Source organism: Marmota marmota, unplaced genomic scaffold (genome assembly GCF_001458135.2).
Source record: "Marmota marmota marmota unplaced genomic scaffold, marMar, whole genome shotgun sequence".
Taxonomy (NCBI): Eukaryota; Metazoa; Chordata; class Mammalia; order Rodentia; family Sciuridae; genus Marmota; species Marmota marmota.
Window position 1 is genome coordinate 31,342,118 of NW_026000211.1, and position 20,143 is coordinate 31,362,260.

A 20,143-nucleotide genomic window follows, 5' to 3' on the forward strand; every position below is an offset into this window, starting at 1 on the left:
AGACTCCAGATCATCTGAAGCATGTATATCCTGAATTCTTTATCTGACATTCCATCTGCTGCAGCTATTACCTCTTCTAACGTTGAGTTGACCTGCATTGCTTGTGGTCCTTTCTTTCCTTGTCTCTTCATACTGTTCGCGTTCCTTTCTACTTGGTGAAACGTTGTGCTATTGAATTTTTCCCCCTATATATTTATATTGGTCTTGTATAATTGCAAAGTCTCCCTCGCAGGCGCGGGCGGCGGCTCTGCCCCTCCTCCAATTGGGGCAATGTGCCTACCACGCCGGCAGGCCACTGGGCCTTTTCTGTCGGTGGTCACAGTTCCGCCTACCTGGCAGGCACGGGGGGTCGGGGGCGGCTCTGCCTCTCAACAGGCCGGTGCTCCTCTTCTTCCGGTGGGTTGCAGGCCCGCCTACCTTGCAGGAGTGATTGGAAGCTCTGTCCCGCCGCGGGTAACTGGGCCTTTTCTGTCAGTGGTCACAGTTCCGCCTACCTGGCAGGCACGGGGGGTGGGGGGCGGCTCTGCCACTCAGCAGGCCGCTGGGCCTGTTCTGTGGGTGGTCACAGTTCTGTCTACCTTGCCGGCGCAGGGGGAGGGGTTGGCTCTGCCTCTCAGCAGGCCGCTGCTCCTCTTCTGCCGGTGGGTCGCAGGCCCGCTTACCTTGCAGGAGTGATTGGAAGCTCTGTCCTGCCGTGGGCCACTGGGCCTTTTCTGTCGGTGGTCACAGTTCCGCCTACCTGGCAGGCGCGGGGGGTCCCTTTTTTTCCTCTAAATTTGAAAAGGCTACCAAGTTTTTAAAAAAGCCACATTGGATATAATTTAATGAGCTTGCTTTTAAGAAAAACCTATAGACAATTTTGGGAGCACAGAGAACTTCTATGGGTTTTTAAACAAACCTACGTGATATTTCCCCGGTGGATAATAAAGAAAATGTAGTAAATGTAGGGATATAGGAGAGAGTGTCAATTGGAGGAAAGACAAGGAAGAGAGAGAAAAGGAGGGAAACAAATTCATTTCATACCTCTTCAGAGGATCACTTCCAAGTCTGTGGAGGGAAGTAGCTCTTTTCCCCCCTGAACTTCCTATGGTGCTTTATTGTTTTCTGCTCCTAGGACTTCAAATTATTTAGCTTGAGTTAGTATTAATTCTGTATTCAGTATTATAATTTAGCCACCCTGAGTTTAGCATGTTTTTGTAAACTAAACTAAAAGTCTACTTAACTTTAAACATTTTAAGCAGTAACATACCTTTCTATTATGTTTCCATTTTCTGTAGTAAAATACATTTTGAATTGCAAAAGCTGGAAAAATGAATAAATTTTCAGAAGTAACTCATCTGCAATTGTGGAATACAAATACGCTTGGTGTTTTAGGTTACATAATCCCACAGTGATGTTTGCTTTCTGTCATAAGATTGATATTGTTGTCTCTTTTACATTTTACAGTCATTGCTATTGTTGTTCAGTTAGAGGAATTTTCAGATAAGATTTATTTCTGACTTTGTTGGATAGTTTTATATTTTTAGATACCAGAACTCCGATTTAAAGAATCAGTGAATGAGAATTCAGTTCTATAGGTTTGTAGTCTGAAATCTGAATCACAACCAGATCTGTACCTGTCAATGTACCATTTTGTTTTGATATCAAATTGAAAGGGTTCAAGTGATCGCTCTCTTCTTTTTAGCCATTGTCAAGGATAATGATGATTACATGGCTTATTATATCTTCATGACATTTTGGTAGGCACTACAGATAATAAGATCTGCTCACTAAAGCAGTTCGGTAGGCAGCAGAAATTTTGTAGAAAACCAAAAATTTCTCAAGCATTTTCTCCTTTTATTATAGTTCTGGTAATAGAAACCATTTTTAATCTAGTTTTCTACTCTATTTCTGGGTCATCATAATGATTGATAGAAAAATATTAAGAATAATTTTTACTTAATAGCTATTTCCTATTGTAAAGCCTGTCTCGGTGACTCAAATTCATATGCCCCAAACCACTGAAACCTAAGATGTGAGCACAGTACTTGGAAAGCATTATTTGAAACAAAGTGACAGGGGGAAATTTACTATGCTACAATAATGCATGCATTGATTTTTCATTTAACGAAACGGAATTGACATGGCAGAAACATTCTACTATGAACAATATCACAAAATAATAGGTGATATTTTCTTGCATTTGTATATGAGATATTTTCTTGCATTTGTATGTTTCTTGCATTTGTATATATTGTATATTAGATATATACTGTCACCTTTTAAACATCACTAGGTTCAGTCACTTTGAGGAATATCACACAACTTGAATAGATCAATTATCAGGCTCTGTACTTGCTAAGGGCATGTAAATACTGTATCTATATTGTTTATAATTTTTTTTTTTAATTTAAAAACATACCTGTTATGAGATTTGGCTCAATTTCTTTTTAAAACTATTGGACATTTAGTCTTTCTTCCCACAACATTTATTTTCTTTTCTTAAATACAACATCTTAGAGAAGAAAATGATGATATAGTTAGAGATAAATTCTAAAAGAGATACAATATGTGTGTAATAAATTAACTTCAAAAAAGAATTGCTTTTGCACATAATGTATATAACTATTGTTAATGTACAGTATAGTTTGTTAGATTTTAGCATCAAATTTCTTAAGTAAAATGTATTTCAACTTTTTTCCCAAACTGACTAAAGGCAATGCATCAATATAAAACATTTTAAATGTTTGTTTATTTTTCAATAAAAGCAAAAGTTATTAATATATGCTTTGAGATAATGCTGAGTATGATCAGTGCTGATGATAATCCTATCTGTATTGTTTCTAAAGTGCATGTGTATGAAGCCGTATTTATAATATAGAACATGACTTCTTACTATTAAAGACAATATGTTTTGGTTGTTAACTCAGATGTCTCTGCATACATGTTTACATACCTTTTGTCACAAATTTTGTTTAGTAACCCCCTAGTGTATATGGAACTTCTAAGCAAGCTGCCCATTCACAGGCTTTTACAAATGTAATATACTATACCTAAAAATCAAACCATAGATTAAAGAGAGAAGCCTCAGCAATCTTAGAAAATAAGCAGAAGGGTCTCTTAATTTGCAGGTGTTTTAAAGAAAATATCCTTCACATCCTTTCCATCTTATATTGGCTTTACATACCAATAAATTGAACGTAAAATTAATAATATCTCAAGTAAAATATCCATTTAATTCATCTAACCTACTGAACACTGTAGCTCACCAACAGAGTACACTGTAGACTACTGATTGTTTACCACCATGATGAGGTGGTTGCTTGGAAGCTGTTGCCCAGTGAGAAAATATCATACCATATGTGACTGGCAGTTGGGTCCAGTGGTGCTCACCTGTAATTATAGCTATTTGGGAGGCTGAGGCAGGAGGAGGCCAAGGCAGGAGGATTGCAAGTTCAAGGCCAGCCAAGGTAATTTGGCCAGATCCTGTGAAAATACAGATGAAAAGGTTTGGGGTATAGCTCAATGGTAGAGCACTTCCCTAGCCTACAGGAGACCCTGGGTTCATCTCAAGCACTATATAGAAAACAAAACAAATTTCTTAAAAAAATTAGCCTAGGAAAGATCAGAATTTAAAATTTAAAGTACAGATTCTACTGAATGTATATATTTTTTGCAACATAAAGTAAAAAATAAAAATAAATTAAGTTGAACTATAGTAAATCAGTGACCACCTGAACTTCAAAGTATTTAGTATGATTTGTAACAATTGTGTTTGTTTCCTAAGTGATTTTCATAAAGTCTTATAGTTAGTGGCATCAATTTTAGTGGCATATATTCTTGTCTCTTTTGCCAAATAGTTTATCTATAAATCATTGTAAGGGAGACTATTTTAATTTTTCCATTTCACTCCTTTTTACCTTCTAGAACCAGCTTTTTAATTTATCCCATTGCTGTTCTGCCATTCTCAACAGATTCTCTTTTTTTATTTTATATTTTAAACTTTATATTTTATGATACTTTATATTATTTCCCTAGGGCTGTTGTAATAAAGCATTGCTACCTGGGTGGCTTAAAACAACAGAAGTTTATTCTCTCACGGTTCTGGAAACTAGAAGTACAAAATCAAGTTACCGGCAGGGTCATGCTTCTCTAATAACTCCAAAGGAGGACCCTTCCTTTCCTTCTGCCCCTGGTCCGTGATCCCAAACACCCCTCCAACCTCTGCCCCCATAGCCTTACCGTGTTTTCATGCATGACTATATCTATGTCTCTGTTTTCTCTTCTTATAAATACTTCTGTTTTGTATTGGGTCCAATTCTAATCCAAGATGAACTCACTTTAAATAATTACATCTGCAAAAATCCTATTTCCAAATAAGGTAATATTCTGATGATCTGAATGGAAATAAATTTTGGGAGCACAGTATCCAACCCAGTGCACATACCTATAGCTCTTTTTTCTCTAATATGTACAAAGTATTTTATAGATTAAAGTAGTTCTATATTTGACTTGATTTATATTATATTTTAAAGAAAACATATAACATTATGAATACACTTAAAATACACTAGATATTAAGTAGTGAGTTTGGATTATCATCAAGCAGATGTAAAATGCTTTTTATATAGGAAAATGGTCATGGGGTACAATAAAGTCCATCTGGTGGTAGGATTGAAAATTAAGATCTGTGTCATGTGCAGAGAAGAAAAATGAGTCTGGTAATAAAATAAATTTTCACTTAAAAATTTCATTTAAAGAATAAATGAAGATCAGAGACTATATGTTATTACTTTCAGAACTATAAATTGAGAATAATAATAAGGTGATTCACAGATTATTTGTCCTTCTCCTAAACAGCTCTTCTTTATATTCTGTGTTCTTTTTACTGTGTTAAATAGCACAAGAGACATAATCTACACATGTGCATGTGGCAGACTTATTTTCAGGTGTTCCCATCTGTCCTGGAGTATACTTTAAAAATATAGAGACACATACACAAATTAAACATGAAGCCAGGGGAAAAAAGAAAAAAAAATAAAAGAAACATCTGTAGAGCAACAGTGACAGAAGTGTTTGAGGTGCCTGTTATTAACTACTCAACCTCTTTTTCATTGCAATCCTGCATAATACCATTTCAGGGGAGGAACAAACAACAGATGTAGAAAAAAAGTTGAAACTAAGAAAAGGAGACTTATTTTAACAGTGAACTCACTTTTGCTCACCAACAGGCTTTTGTTTTTTTTATAGGTAATAATTGATTTCTTAAGTTTCTGTATATTTCAATACCATTAATGCAAAACAAGATGTTCTCTTTTTATCTTTTCTCTAAGAAGTAGACCAATTTTATGTATCCATAATATATATGCTAGAGGCTTATAGAAAGCAAACGAAAATAAAACAAGTGTTGCATTTCCTTAATTTTGTATTAAATAAATGTTTCAGGTAAAAAAAATATCAGTTGCTACAAAAATGTATCTATATCTGTATCCATCTATCTATGTGTATAAATGTATTTGGGCTTATGTGTGTGTGTGTGTGTGTGTGTGTGTGTGTGTGTTATTACTGAAGTCATTATTAGGTGACTGAGTAGAGAACTAAATTACACACAGTCTATTGTTTTAAGTTGCAGACATCATAAATTGTGTAAAACATTAAGATGTAGTAAACATTTTCATGAAAGCCTTGGTTTCTAGGGATATTATAGAATTGACAGTTTCTGACAGTAGTTTTGGTGTGCTTCTTGTTTACATCTTCTACCCATTAGTGTAGAAAATTATTTACTTTAGCTTAGATAATTGGGTGCCTCATCATCACAAGAGTATTTTTTACCATTGACCTAGGAATTCATATAGTTACTTGGCAATGTTTACATCTCATTTAAATTGAAATACCCTCTAAAAGTAATTTTCTTCCTTTAAAAACAAGTCTTATATATCTGGGGAAATGTCAATAACCATAACTTTTAGGGTTGGAGCAATCTAAGGAAATTTAATATAAAATGAAAGTCAATAGAGAAGGATTCATGATTCATTTGGCCCTTTTTTTCCCACTTGATTTTTCTATTTGTTAACTAAAAAATATTTTATTTTTCAAGCATTCCCGACTTTGCTTTCCTTTGCTATCCTCACCCTACACACCATCACAACTAGACTTCAGTCTGTTGATCTGCTTCCTCCAGGTGAGCAATTTCTTCATCTGCTAGCTTTCTTCTCTGTGATCCGAATTTGACTTGTTAGATTGTGGCATTCATAAGACTATGCATTTGCCATGCAGAACTTGTAGACTTTATTTCTTAAAGGAAAAATATTAACCCATTGACTCTGTTACATCTGTATTGGTGCTATCAGTACTTCAGGAAAACTATGAAATGTTAAGTGTTGAAAAAGAATCTAACTATTGATTTAAATCAGGGTGTTTATATTTATTTTCTTAAGCAAATTTAAGCGGTCCTATTCTTAAAAATTTCATGTAAAAAAGTCTACCAATGATATTAATTTCACACTGAAAATAGTATAGGAAATGCTAAGGAAAGAAATGGATGGAATAGAGAGTGGGCTGATTCAGGAATGAGGGGCTGAATACTTTCCTTTGTTGTAAATTATGGGTCCAGAACAAACTGCTTTGCTGTTACAGCCTGAAGAATTGCATTTTACCTGAGAAACTGGGTGCCAAAATTCTCCTCTCCTTTTGGATGGACAATTATGTGTTATGTTAGATAACTTTTATTTTGTGGAAATATACTAAAGACTACTTTATACATTACTTTAAAAAATCTTTACACCTCACCTTAATATACATTGCTAAAGGCAGGATAGAACCAAATTCACATAAATTACAATCACTGGTGAAACTCAATAATAAAACCCTCTGAACTCCATAAATTTTGTCAATATATTCTAATCTCTAGGTATGCTCTGGATGTGATTTAGATAATTTCAGAAAGCACATTAACATTGGGCATAACTGAATGAATTAAGTGAAGAGCAGGAAGGAATTTCTGTATCTCAGGTGAAATTTTAGCTCACCATATTATATTTTTCTTTGTAGGGATTTATATAGTCTAAGTCTCTGAATCATTTGAATGCATTTCAGAGATCTGATTACATTCCAGTTTAATCCCTGCATGAGGGAAAATCAAGCCATGAGAGAAAATGCTTATATCAGGATGTTGCTGTACTTGAAAAATAGACATGTGTATTACAGCAGTCTAAGAATCCCTGTTAGTTTTATTTGTGTTGCTTTACTCATGCCATAAAAAGCAAAGAGATTGCCTTATTTCCTGTATGGAAATGAATGGACATTCGAGAGAATGTACAAGCAAAGGCCTTAAATAGAAAACATTACAGTGTGGAAAGTTATACGTGTCTCTGAATTTTGGGTAGTGATGTAAAACTGTGAAGACTTGTGTGAACACCCTCCCCCATGATCTACATAAAATCTTTCTTCTTATACTTAAATCGCAATGATTTCATGTTGATTAAATTTTAATCAGTTGGGACGAAGAGTTTTTCAATTCTGTGAAAATTAAATTCAAGAGTAATATGTATACCAATAAATAATTTTAGCTTCTGGAATTCAAATTTCTGTACATAATTCCATGTGCTCCTAAATGTGTCTCTGTCTTGTTCTGATACCTACTTTCTGCTCATGTGTACATGCATGTTCACAGGTTCATGTACATACATGCATGGGCACATCTGTGCTTAACCATGGCCACTTACCATGTTAAAACATGAATGAGCTAATTGAGCACCAGGAAAAGAAGAGTTGTACTTAAGTAGAGTAAGTGGATTTTTATATCCACTAAAAAATTATAGGAAATTTTGGCCTTTAGGCAAGACCCCTTCTGTTCATTTCCATCTGGAATAGGATTTTTTAATTCATCATGTGCTTAAAAGGGGAGTGCATAAATACATGCATGCTTTATTTTAGTTGCATTTCTTTGGTGATAATTATATGACATTTTAAATGATTTGTCATATTGAAACATTTATTTTCTCAGTTAAAGTATCATATAAGCAAGATAGTGAAACTTGGAAGTATTTTCTACTAACAAATGCACTATAATAAAACCCTTCAATTAAATCAGAATTACTGAGGTTTATTGAATGTAATTATCTTGCATATATATTCTTTATTTTCATAGTAGAATTATTATGTAAAATATATCTGTTTATGTTATAAAATAATCAGAATAGCATTTTTTTTTTGTTTTAGTCACAATTATCTCGCAAACAAATGCTTAATATAGATACAGTTGGCCCTCTCTATCCTTGGGTTCTTTATCCATGGATTCAACCAACCTCAGATCAAAAATATTCTGAAAAATATTGCGTCTGTACTGAACATTTGCAAACTTGTCTTGTTATTATTACCAAAACAGTATAGCTTTTTACATACCCCTTTATTATATTAGTTATTGTAAGTAATATAGAGATGACTTAAAGTATACAGGAAGATATATAGAGATTTTATGCAAATACTACCTCATTTAATATAATGAACTAAGCAGTCACAAGTTTTGGTGTCTGCAGGGATCCTGGACCCAATTCCCCAGGATGCCAAGGGACAACTGTACAACCCTTGAATTTTATGCATAATAAGTTGATCACTGGACTATATATGTTAAAATGTATACTTTAAAATAAATGCTTAAGTTACCAATTCATTTATTTTGGGAATTTTATGTAAAAGTATATACAGATATGTGTGTTTTTAATAATAAAACAAATATACTTAATAAGAAAAAGACTAAGACAGAAACTCAAGTACTGCTGAACTAATAATTTTTCTATTTGCAATATTACTCTACTGTAGATAATTAGATATTTTTCTTTTGTGATCATAACTATTTTATTAATTCAGGGAATGAACATTAAATATATTATTAGAAACTAGCCAAATCAAACAGTCATATTGTATTCTATTTCTAGTTGGACCTGGATCTTGATATTGGGTAATTTTAAATCAAGGAATAAACTCATCTGAAACTGTAAATTGAGTCACCTACAAGTTTAAGATTAGAGTGACCCTTAGATTCAAGTTGTTCTCTCCTTTGCGCAGAAAATTGGTGATTCCAACTATGTTTCAAGTAGGTTTCCACATTCTCCAATTGATGTAGGTAATTATATTTATAAAGGAATTTCAAGATTTAATTAGAAGATTGTTGCCATTTTCCTAAACATTTTCAAAGAAATTACTTGATAGAAATGGTTTTATTTGTTTTCTGTTCCTAAAGAATTTATTTGTGCCAGATTGCAGAGGGCTTTGAATACCAGATTTAGCAGTTCATATCCCATCGTTTTTTCCATAATGATCATGGAAATTATAAAAGAAATAACTTTGGCAATAACAATATATCACTTATTTTTAAGATTGAGCATATATATTTTTTAAAAAGGGAAAACGTCAAATATTAGCATTCTTGAATTAACAAAGATCTTAATTGTCCCTGCTATATCAATAAAAAATTATTTTTTGATAAAATTTGGATTATAAGAATGATAATAAATAAGTGCTCATATATTTATATTTGTTTTCCTATTACTATTATTCCCAGGGAATGTATTTCAGTTTTGTCATCTGTTCTTTGTTCTGGATATGGTCCATCATCAAAAAATCATAGAACATAATTTTCATTATAAGGGACTATTTAAAATACATCTATAGGTCCCTATCATCTCTGAGAGGACCCTCTCTCTCCCTTGAGTGTGTCCTCTTTTTCTGTTCCTTTTAGCAAACTCATTCCTGTTTAAAAATAAATAAAAATAAAATAATATACCACTTTCTGATATATATGCATACATACATATATATACATATATACACATATAACAATTCGTTACATATGGAATCATTTTCATGTGCCTTAACAACACATCTTTATTATCCCTGACATACCTGTGAGCCTTCTCCAATCACTTTTTTGAACCTTGGTTTGAATATACAGCATGATAATCCAGAGGAACACATCTCATTTCTTTTAGTATATGAGTTTCCTGACTGCTTTTCCAATTTCTTATTGCTTCAGTATGTTTTAATGATTACAAAATATTAAATCCATTACTAGAAAAATGGCTTGTCACTGCCGGTAAAATCCATTACACAAAACATTTCTGTATTTACTCTAGAACATGGATATTGAATGCATTGATTTTACTTAAATTTTCATTCTTGGGATGACCCAATCATACAGGATAAAAACATCAGCTTCCAATAAGCTTACTGCACACTTACAGGTATCAAGAACAGAATAATTTTAGTGAAGTAATTCCAAGAACAGCCTTTATGTAAAATGTCAATTATCTCCAGCTGATATCAGCAATTTGGTAGTAGGGTTTTTTGTCTTGGTTAGATGAAGGCTGAATTGTTAAGGTTCAGACTTTCTCTATTTAATTCTATAGTAGCCTTTGGACTATGTAAATCTCCTTGGTTCTCTCAGAAGTATTTTATTTCATAGAAATTAAAATAGTAAAAATACATGCTTATTATCATGTGTTATTGTGTGCTTACAGACATACTTTTATGTACATGCACATGAAAAACATTTAGCTTTAGTTTATTTTTAAACTTATGCAATGTAAGAATCATTTCGCAATAATCATTTATTGAGAAGTATATCATTTATGTATATTTCCCTTTGCTTTGATCTTAAGAATTATTTTGTATTACTCTCATCTTTAAAAAATAGTATATTTTGGTTGCTAATCTGAATAGGGCACCTATTTGTCCATTTGGTGTCATGTCCATCTAATTTAAGGTAATAATTTAAACTTCAGCTATACTTCTAGAGTTGATTTCATTGAGTTTAGTAGCTTTGGGGACCTAGGATGTCACTGAGAATATTAAAATACTAAATTTTCTCTTAAAAATCCATCTTTTGGAACTTCCACATTCTACTGACAGGAATTGATTACAAAATAATAAGCAGAAGAGGATTATCTGTCTCTGAATTAACTGTTTTCAGAGAATGCTAAAAATGGCATCAATTCTGTTTGCTTGTTTCTAGAACCTGAAAGCAAAGAAATGCTAGAAACAAGATGAACAATAGGATTTAAATTGGTAAACAGATATACCTTCCCAAAGCAATCAGTTAGCAGGCATGAAAAAAAAAAAAAAAAGAACATTAATAAGGCTATCTTGCTTGCTTCTTACAAAGGTTTGGCTTAATAGGCAAGTTTTTATTGACCTTCCTTACAGGATTACCACTCTGCTAGGAGGATGATTTGAATCTTAGATGTATTCATCCATGTCATCAAAAATGGTGTCATTATCAGAGATGGGGTTAGCTTACAGAGGCAATAAAAGCATAAGGAAAACATCCTCTCTAAAGATAAAGAGTGGTAGCATATTTGCATAGTCTTAGGTCTGAAATTCACAGAATTATTTAAGTTGTTAGAATTTTATATTTGTCCTTGTAAACTAAACAGCTTTTACTAACTATTTCATGCCAGAGCATAGGTTTCACGCTGCATATCAATCAGGTTCTTTTGGAAGCTGCATTAACTCTTTCAAGACTCTAAAATTACAAAGACTTATGAATTAATTTATATGTTGATGATAGCTTTCGAATAAAGTGTAAGATACAAAGGTGACTAATGTAAAACTAAACAGAGAAGCTGGCTCACTTTACAACAGGCTATAGAAGGAAAAAAAGGACAAGAGGAGAAACCTGAGAATAAAGAAAGCTATTTGTGCTGAAGTGTAGATCATCAGGATACTCAATGCTTTCCATAATTTAAAATTATAAAGAGGTGATTATTTACATAGAGGTTTTGATTTCAATAACAGTGTCCCTGGTTTTAAAAAATTCTGTGAAGGGAAAATAAGCTGACCTCCAAGTCTGAGAGGAATGTATTTCAGGCAGTATTTATATTTTTTATATAGCATGTTATAAAATGGCATAGTCAATAATACATGAAGAGTTTTGAATTTTTATATAAACATGGTATTTAAGAGACAAATATAATATTACTTTAAACAATGTATATGTCATATCAGGAGAGGTATGCACAACTTCTTTTAGGTCCTGGCATCATTATAAAAACTGAGTTTATAGATTCACAAATGAGCAATTTGACAATGAGTGATCTATAAGGAATAGTTGTTCCTTTTTTTTTTTTTTTTGGTAGTGCTGGGAATTGAATTCAGGACCTTATTCATGCTAGGCAAGCACTCTACCAACTGACCTATATCCCTGGCCTCCTATTTATTTCTATTTTTGATTACTCACAGTATTTGATATCTTTTAAATTGAATTATCCTTTATATCAGTTACAGCATTGTGTTTAGATTCAGAAATGTTTATCAAGCATGTTCTATGCATTCAGGGAATGGTGCCCCAAAGAGTATACCAGGGCATGATGGGCTCAATGAGGAAAACTGATTAAAAACTCAAGAGAGTTAGAATACATAATTTACCTAGAAAATTATAACATTTTCTTCATCCAAAATAGAAATATTTACTTTAAAGAAAATATCAGTAATTTCATTTCATTAGTTATTTTTATTGATTCAGACTATCAATTTTGAAATATTCCTGAGATTAAAAATTCTAATTTATTTGTTGTCATCCCTTTGCTTAGTTGAGTATTTGTTATTTCTCTCCTAAATATCTAAAATATCTCTTTTCTTCTTAACCCTTCTAGTTTTCTAAAATAATTATTTAATTTTTTAGGTATGTGATCACATGTGATCCTTTTAGTTGATAATAATATTAGCAAATTAGGGAGCAAAGAGAAATAATGTAGATGTAGGAATAAAATACTTTTCTAAGGTAAAGTTATAAAGTTCAGGATTCATATTGGTAATATAAAATATCAGTTGAATCAACAAACATGAATATTTTTCTTTAGTTTTGGAGAAGTACAATAAAGTCCAAGCTGAAAATGCAAGATTTGGGACTATAATGATTATCTAAGGAATTGTTTTGAGGTCAGTGAATCATACCAATTTCTATTTTATCTGTTACAGATATCAAAACTCTAGATATCTGTTTCTAGGAATAATGCTGATTTGAATATTACTTACTCTTTAGTTCATCCAAGTTCTGCAGGTTCATAAATGTTGTCTAGTATTTTTTCAGTTAAACTTTCAATAATTCAAGAAACTTCTGAAACACGTGATCAGCTGAGCAAATATCTATAATAGTGTTCATTGCCTGCTTCATTAAATTTGTTCTTTTATTTAGAGCATTTCTTCTTTCAGATCCTAGCTAATTGCACCTGCATTGTTATTTAATTTTTTAATTATCACAGCATAAATTCTTTGACTGATATCTTACTGCTTTGTGAAATGTGTAAGGATTGCTTCTCTTATCAGTGCCCTTATCTGAAACACCCTCTTCCTACTCTTCACTCCCTGTTGAAACTCTGATAATCCTTGAATCACAGATCAAGCATCATCTCCTGTACAAAGCCTTTCACAATATTGCAATCTACATTTGTCTCTGGATATTTGTTGTATGACATTCTTACAAGATAGTTCAAAAGGTAGTTGTTTATGAAGTATTTTCCCTATGTTGATTTCAGATGCAGTTTCTAGTTTACACTCAAAGTTTAAACTCCTTGGTGAAGAGCTATAGTTGTACAAACTTGAGAATGTTAAAGTGGATAGATTTAGGTTCACTTACCATAAACTTCTACCTGATGCAACACTTTTTCTGAATAACCTATTCAAGAATGTCCCTGTTGAAACTTCTAGCACCTAGGCACAAAATAGATGTTTAATGCATTTTTACCTTATGAATTATTGAGTACACTACTTCAAAGTAACTGCTGAGCTACACATATCTAATGCACCCAAAGAGTCTTAATCTATTGGGACATTTGCATTTTATTGTTTTCTTTGAGAGGTATCAGAAACTTCTCAGAGAAAATACAAACCTTCTTCCATTTGTATAGCACTGAACTTCAGAGCTAGTTCTCCTCAGGGTACGTGTTAGGAAAGAGATGGCCCCATTTATCTGTGCCTTCCCTTCCAAGCATCTGCTGCTGCCCGGGGTAATAACTGTGCTTACAGGATAGGATTGGGGTAACTAAATTTTAAATGTTAATCTCAGTGTAGTGTGCCATGGGACACAATTATATTTGTCATAAATTTCCAATGCATGGCTGAGATTCTCATTGTCTTATATGTCTAGTACTTCCACCTCAAATTTCCTTAGACTGTTTTGCATTTGTTCCATAACATAAATTTCATTGTAACTTGTGTTAAGTTTTCTTCATCTCTGAGCACTATGTAGATGTTATCAATATGTGCCCCCAAAGGTCACTCTGGTAGATATTTTGCTATGTCCGAAAAGTCACAAACACTTATAAGCATCCCTGAAGGTGTGCAGGTGCATGCAATAGGAAGTGCAAATGCTCCAAGCAGCTTCAGATCCCCAGCTGCAATTGAATTCTCTTGAATATGATATAGGCCAGTGGTTTCTGGTGTCTGAATGCAGCCATGGCAATACATTCAGAAGCACTGTGCGACGCAGGTGCATGCTAGAGGATTGGTACTTCAGAGCTGCCACGGTTTGACTATTTGATGGCATTATAATAACTTCCCCTTCAAAATGTGCTCTCTGCCTATCAAAAGCAGATAGAATGGCATTTCACAACTGAAGTAAAATCTGTGAGCCAAGCTTGGCAGTGCATCTACCTAAAAATACGTTTGTTTCTTTTGTAGTATTTTTATTATGTGAACTATACATCTAAATTCTTATTCCTTGTGGGTGATTACTTTGAAATAATTAAATTCCTGGTGTTTTATACATGATGTTTTTAAAGATGCTGCTTCTGTGTGAACAGGCATCCTTGTGCAAATGAGCATATTGTAACTAGATGTATTTTCCCCATTACATTAAATAATAAAAGAAGCAAAAAGATGCCTCACACCTATGTATCTGTGTATCAGTAAGGACACTTGATTAGTAAAACAGCATAGATCTTTGTGCATAAGAGAGAAGCATGAGAAATACAATGCAAAAGAAGATCTTTATTTAAGTAAGTGATTAATTCTCCCATGTCCCTTTTTTTTTTTACCCATCCTGTTCTTCCCTGCATAGGATATCAACCAAGCTTATTCAAAGTAATGCTAAAATAAAGCAAGTTAGTCACATGAGTACTTGCAAGGATATAAAAACCTGCATATAATAAAATTGCAATACTAGAATATGTTTTTATTTACATAGGAAAAAATAGTTTTGAAATAACTTTACTGCTCTGTCTTTAGAAATAATATTGAAAGTGAAATTTTTATTCTTCTTGTAGGCATAAGTGAAACCAGACAGTTTATTTTAAACTAATATATGAGTAAATGGGACATAGAAGTCATAAGAGGAAATAATTTTATGACTATAAATTGTTCAGGTATCATTTATATTGAATAACTTTACTTTATCATCAAAACAAAATGATTTTATTGGCTGGTCAAGAGAAGCAAGTGAATAATAATCAATGTAGTCAAAAAAAAGAAAGAACTGTTTATGTTAGAGAAATGTCAGTTCACAGGATGTTGCAAATTATGCCAACTTAGTGAAAGGGAAACCTACTTTATATGGTTTGTTGGACTGTATTCTGACAAGATTTTTATTTTAGCATTGATAGTTCTCTGACATGTTAGAATATATTTGGATAAATTGTAATCTGTGGTGCTTATAGAGAAGTATGTGCACAGATATATGAGAGATATTGTGTGTGTGTGTCAAATAAAGATAAAGAGAATGAAAACAAGCTTTTGTTACAACATTAAAACCTTTCAATAGAAAACAACTACTCATGTACTGCCAGTCTAAGATCTTGGCTTGTCATGGTTTGCAGAAAGATGGGGAATTTGTGATTGGCACTTGGCTTAAATTCTGTAGAATTAATATACAGAATTCTCCTGTCAGCCATAAATAGAGATGGGTGCCTGTTTTGCTTTTCCAAACAGCTAATTAGGTGTTAAGAAAGCTTACATTAGTGAAAGAAGGTAAATTAGAAAAAAGAAAAATGAGAACAAATAAAAAATGGATTTCCATTTATAGAGTTGTCTGGAAACAACTCTAATTTTAAGAAGCTGTTAGAAACAGTACCAAGTACCACAGTAACAGAAGAACACTATTCCTATTTAAAGCTGTTTACAAAACAGAAATAAAACCATTTTGTTGACAGTCTTATAAAGCACAGAAAACTCCCTCTTAAATATCCATCTCCCATGGCCACAGCACTTTAGAACTTCCTCACTGATGCCTTGATTTATGAATTCCAGTTTCCAAACTTCTGTGGCATAGACATCTATTTAAGTAAATCACAGGCAGATACCAGATGCATGAGTGAGAGAGACTCTCATGCTGAAAATTATATGTGTATTTTCAGATGTACATATGTGTGAGGTCTGAGGCAACCGGTAAATTTACAACTAAGGGAAGGCAATACTTTTACGTTTTCTAACATTTCCCTAAGTGGTAACAAATTAGTTGCCAGCTAGTTCTCCTTGGGGGTATTGTATAGTACTTTGAAGACTGGGCAAATAAGTTTAGACTTCTGATTTGAGATATATTCCTGCCTGAAAGCAAGACAGAAAAAGAATAAAAAGGTTGGTTTGCTCTGAAATGAAAAATGTTTTGGCTGGTTTCTAGACATGTTTCCTTTGTAATGTACACCACAGAATCATAGCACATGCAGTTTTCCCCCTGAGTTTTCCAAAATACTTAGGCCATACAGGGGCCAATTGGATCTCTGTTAATTCTTGCCCATTTAAATAAGAGTTCTAACTTCTAATTTTAATCATGTATGTTAATTGTTGCTACTTTTCAGCCATCATTGAAATGGCTATGTGCTTCTAGTGAGACAGTGACATTGCAAAATTAAAATCACAATGTGTTTTCATTGTATAAAATTCTGATTTTAGAGGTAGGTAAGTTGTTCACCTGATCATAGACTTCACCCTCATGATAGAAGAGGAAAAGGGAAGATTAAAATGGCATTTTTGAATGTTTTAATTCAAAAGATTAATTTACATGTGTGCATTTACATATAATAATTTCATTAATATATAACTAAATATATAAAATATTATTTTATTAAAAATGAAGTCTCATATACGTTCCATTATATTATGAATTTAGAATGTTATTGTGATTTTAAAAAATATTTCATAGTTTTTATTAATGTTATTTATATTGAGTATATTTTATTTTTTAAATTGCTTTTATTTTTTAAATACATGACAGAGGAATGCATCACAATTCTTATTACACATATAGAACAAAATTCTTCATATCTCTGTTTGTATATAAAATATGTTAACACCAATTCATGTCTTCACACATGAACTTTGGATAATGATGTCCATCACATTAGAATGTTCTTGTGATTTGCTTGTGGCGATTCCCAAATCTTAATATTCAAAAATACAATGATTATGAATTTTACAATTTAAATTTTTAGAAACTATTTTTGGATTATGTCCTGGAGAAAGTTGAAGTTTATCAAATACATAGAAATGAAGATGTAAACATGTTTGTTCATATTGTGTGTGGGATTTATGATTCAGCTGAAAAGCAACAATTACAGTCATTCAATAGTTAGTTGAGTCACTTGATATCTTTTGCAACAATATCGTATAAATTAAGATGCAAAATTGAACCAACTCAAGTTACTGCATTTCAATAATTCCCTCTCAGAGCAAGTGTAATAGATGTGGTGACAGGAGTATAGAAAATGATTCTTAATACTGAACAAGTGTTTAAAGTGATTTGATTGTCGCATGGTCCTTCAGGGAATCTTACCTTTACCAGATTAAACACTTTGAAGTTTCCCCAGGCAGAACTGCCCAGAGTTCCAGCTGCTGGACTTAAAAGTTGTTTTGCCATGTGGAGCTCTCAGTTTTCTCATCTGCATGACACTGGTATTATGCTGTCTTTCTTGGCAAGGGGCGCATTCTCCGGAAAGGCCATGTTGTATTTAGGAATAGATGAAGGTAAAGGTAAATAATTTCTTAATAGTCTAGATTGGACCAGAAGAAAAATGTGACTATTGGGTGAATTATTTTTGTTTTATTTATTTATTTTTCTTTTATTCAGTGAATTTGTTTTCTGATACAAATATCAAATCCATGCAACTATTGGCTACCTAGATGATTTGCTTCCTTTTTCATTTGGGTAGTTGATAATTACATGTATCTGTTCTGGGATTCATTCTTTCCAAAGTACGGAGAATAATTTGATTATCTACCTTTAGAGCCACAGGGCTTAAAAATACTCCACATTATTATTCTGTATTATACACATTTGGCTTCTTTAAATGGATTTAAAAATAGATAACAGAAGGTACACATGACAGAAATCTTACTGGTATAACTCGCCTTGTCTTAAATGCCTGCTTTTTTGGCAGCCCTCCCTCTTCTGTGTCCCCTTCGTCTCTTCTCCACCCTTTCCTCCTCCCTTTCTTTCTTCTCTCTCTTCCATCCCCCATCGCTCCTTTCTTTTCTCCTTTACTCTTTCTTCTTCCCCCTTACTCTTTCTCTTTGCGTTATTTCTGCCCTATTTTCTCACTTTCTTTTTTCATTGTATCTAATATTTTTTGTGTCTAGCTTGTTATTCATTATAGATTACCTGTATTCCTTTTGGAATCTACTTATTTATCTATTTATTTATGTTTTCTCAGAAATGATTTCACTCTCTCATAAACTCTAACTTGACCCTTGGCAATTATGGTTCACTTTGTGCTCATAGTCTCTGCCGTTTATACAAAGTATCCATTCGATTTTCTTCACTGTCTGTGAACTGCTGGCATCAAAATTACAGTCTAATCACAAGGTGAACAGCTTGTAATGTATCATAATCAATACTCAAAATTTGCTCCCCTGGATGTGACATAAAAGAGTCAAGTAAAAAGCTGCAGATTTTCAGCAGTGAAGTGCAAACAATCATTTTATGTTGGTGGTTTCAAATTCAAGGTCGATTTACAGTTTCTTATGGCTGCATTAGTCTATGTCTTTCTCCCTCTTCTTAAAATCTTATTGAATTCATTCAGCACTGGCTATCCAAAGAGCTGAAATGGAAGGCCAGTCAATATTGGAATATAAAAACTGTGTTGGCATATTTCAAAGACAGTGTTTTGGTTTTAAATGAATTTAAGGAAAAAGAAAGCATGGCTCTAAAAGATACAAAAGTATGGACAAAAAAATAGATTATAAAGTCTTCTATTATGTTTTTGAAGGATAGAATTGGTTAAATGAAATGATATTCTAGTTTCTAACACTTACTGACAGATATAGAGTGATATATGATTCCCATTCAGTATAGGTAAAGAAAACAGCTGATATTGAACTTTTCTGACATTTATTTGTTTTTTTAATCTTAGCTCTAATTTAAATACATAAGAAAACTTCCCAGAATATACTGGGTGTCTAGTTTATGCTCAAGCTGTTCAAGCCTCTCAAAGAGCCTTCCCAGCCATGGGTAGCATGTGTGAGCGGATAGGTGTGGACTTTGGTGTGAGACTACTTTCAGACTTCTTGTCTGCATTACATAATAGCAAATATTCTATTCTCCTCTAGGAAATCATTTTTAAGTGACAAAAATAAAATAGACATAGCTACCTCCATAAGATTCTTTAGCATTTCACCAAGACTGTACATGTTATAAAATACTTCCATATTTTTGTTCTGTCAAAACACCATTTTGATTCTAAAAAAATGTACTCTCATAGGAAAATTATTTTATTGTTAAAACTGAGATAAAACAAGTTCTGAGTTTGTGTTTTTTTTGTTTATTTGTTTGATGAGGGATTATATATGAACTTTAACTATAAACTCATATCCCATTTGATACTTTGGAAATAATGCTGTTAAATTTGCTGTTTTCTAATTCAAATATCTTTTATGTAGACTTTTTCCCCCTTAAACAGGACACTATAAATTTGTAGGGATCATCCAGCATCAATTAAAAGGCAATCCCCAGTGCTCCTAAATGTGTAGGGAATTCTATTCCCACCACATGGAGGTAAATTGTAAATATCCTCTCCTGAAAGTAAAAGTCCCTGATTTAAAAAGGATCATTAAACAGAATGAAAACAACCATTCGCAGAGAAAAGGAAGAACTGGAAAGATGTAACTTCAAAGTTATGGGTTAAAATATTGGGGTCAAGGAAAATAAGCAACTGTTGTCATTATGAAGGATTTTTCTTTC

The 20,143-nt window shown here is 32.8% G+C and overlaps 1 protein-coding gene across 5 annotated transcripts in view; it reads left to right on the forward strand.

Moving 5' to 3' along the window:
- Nucleotides 1-20,143, forward strand: part of Pcdh17 (protocadherin 17) — a 100,563-nt gene that overhangs the window by 74,774 nt on the left and 5,646 nt on the right. For 4 of the 5 annotated variants that reach the window (XM_048791757.1, XM_048791758.1, XM_048791759.1 and 1 more), the window contains exon 4: nt 6,077-6,160. The exons of the other annotated variant lie outside the window; for it this stretch is intronic. In XM_048791757.1, coding sequence (XP_048647714.1) covers nt 6,077-6,160 — 84 coding nt within the window. The remainder of the gene's footprint in view (nt 1-6,076; nt 6,161-20,143) is intronic. 5 annotated transcript variants of the gene reach the window in all.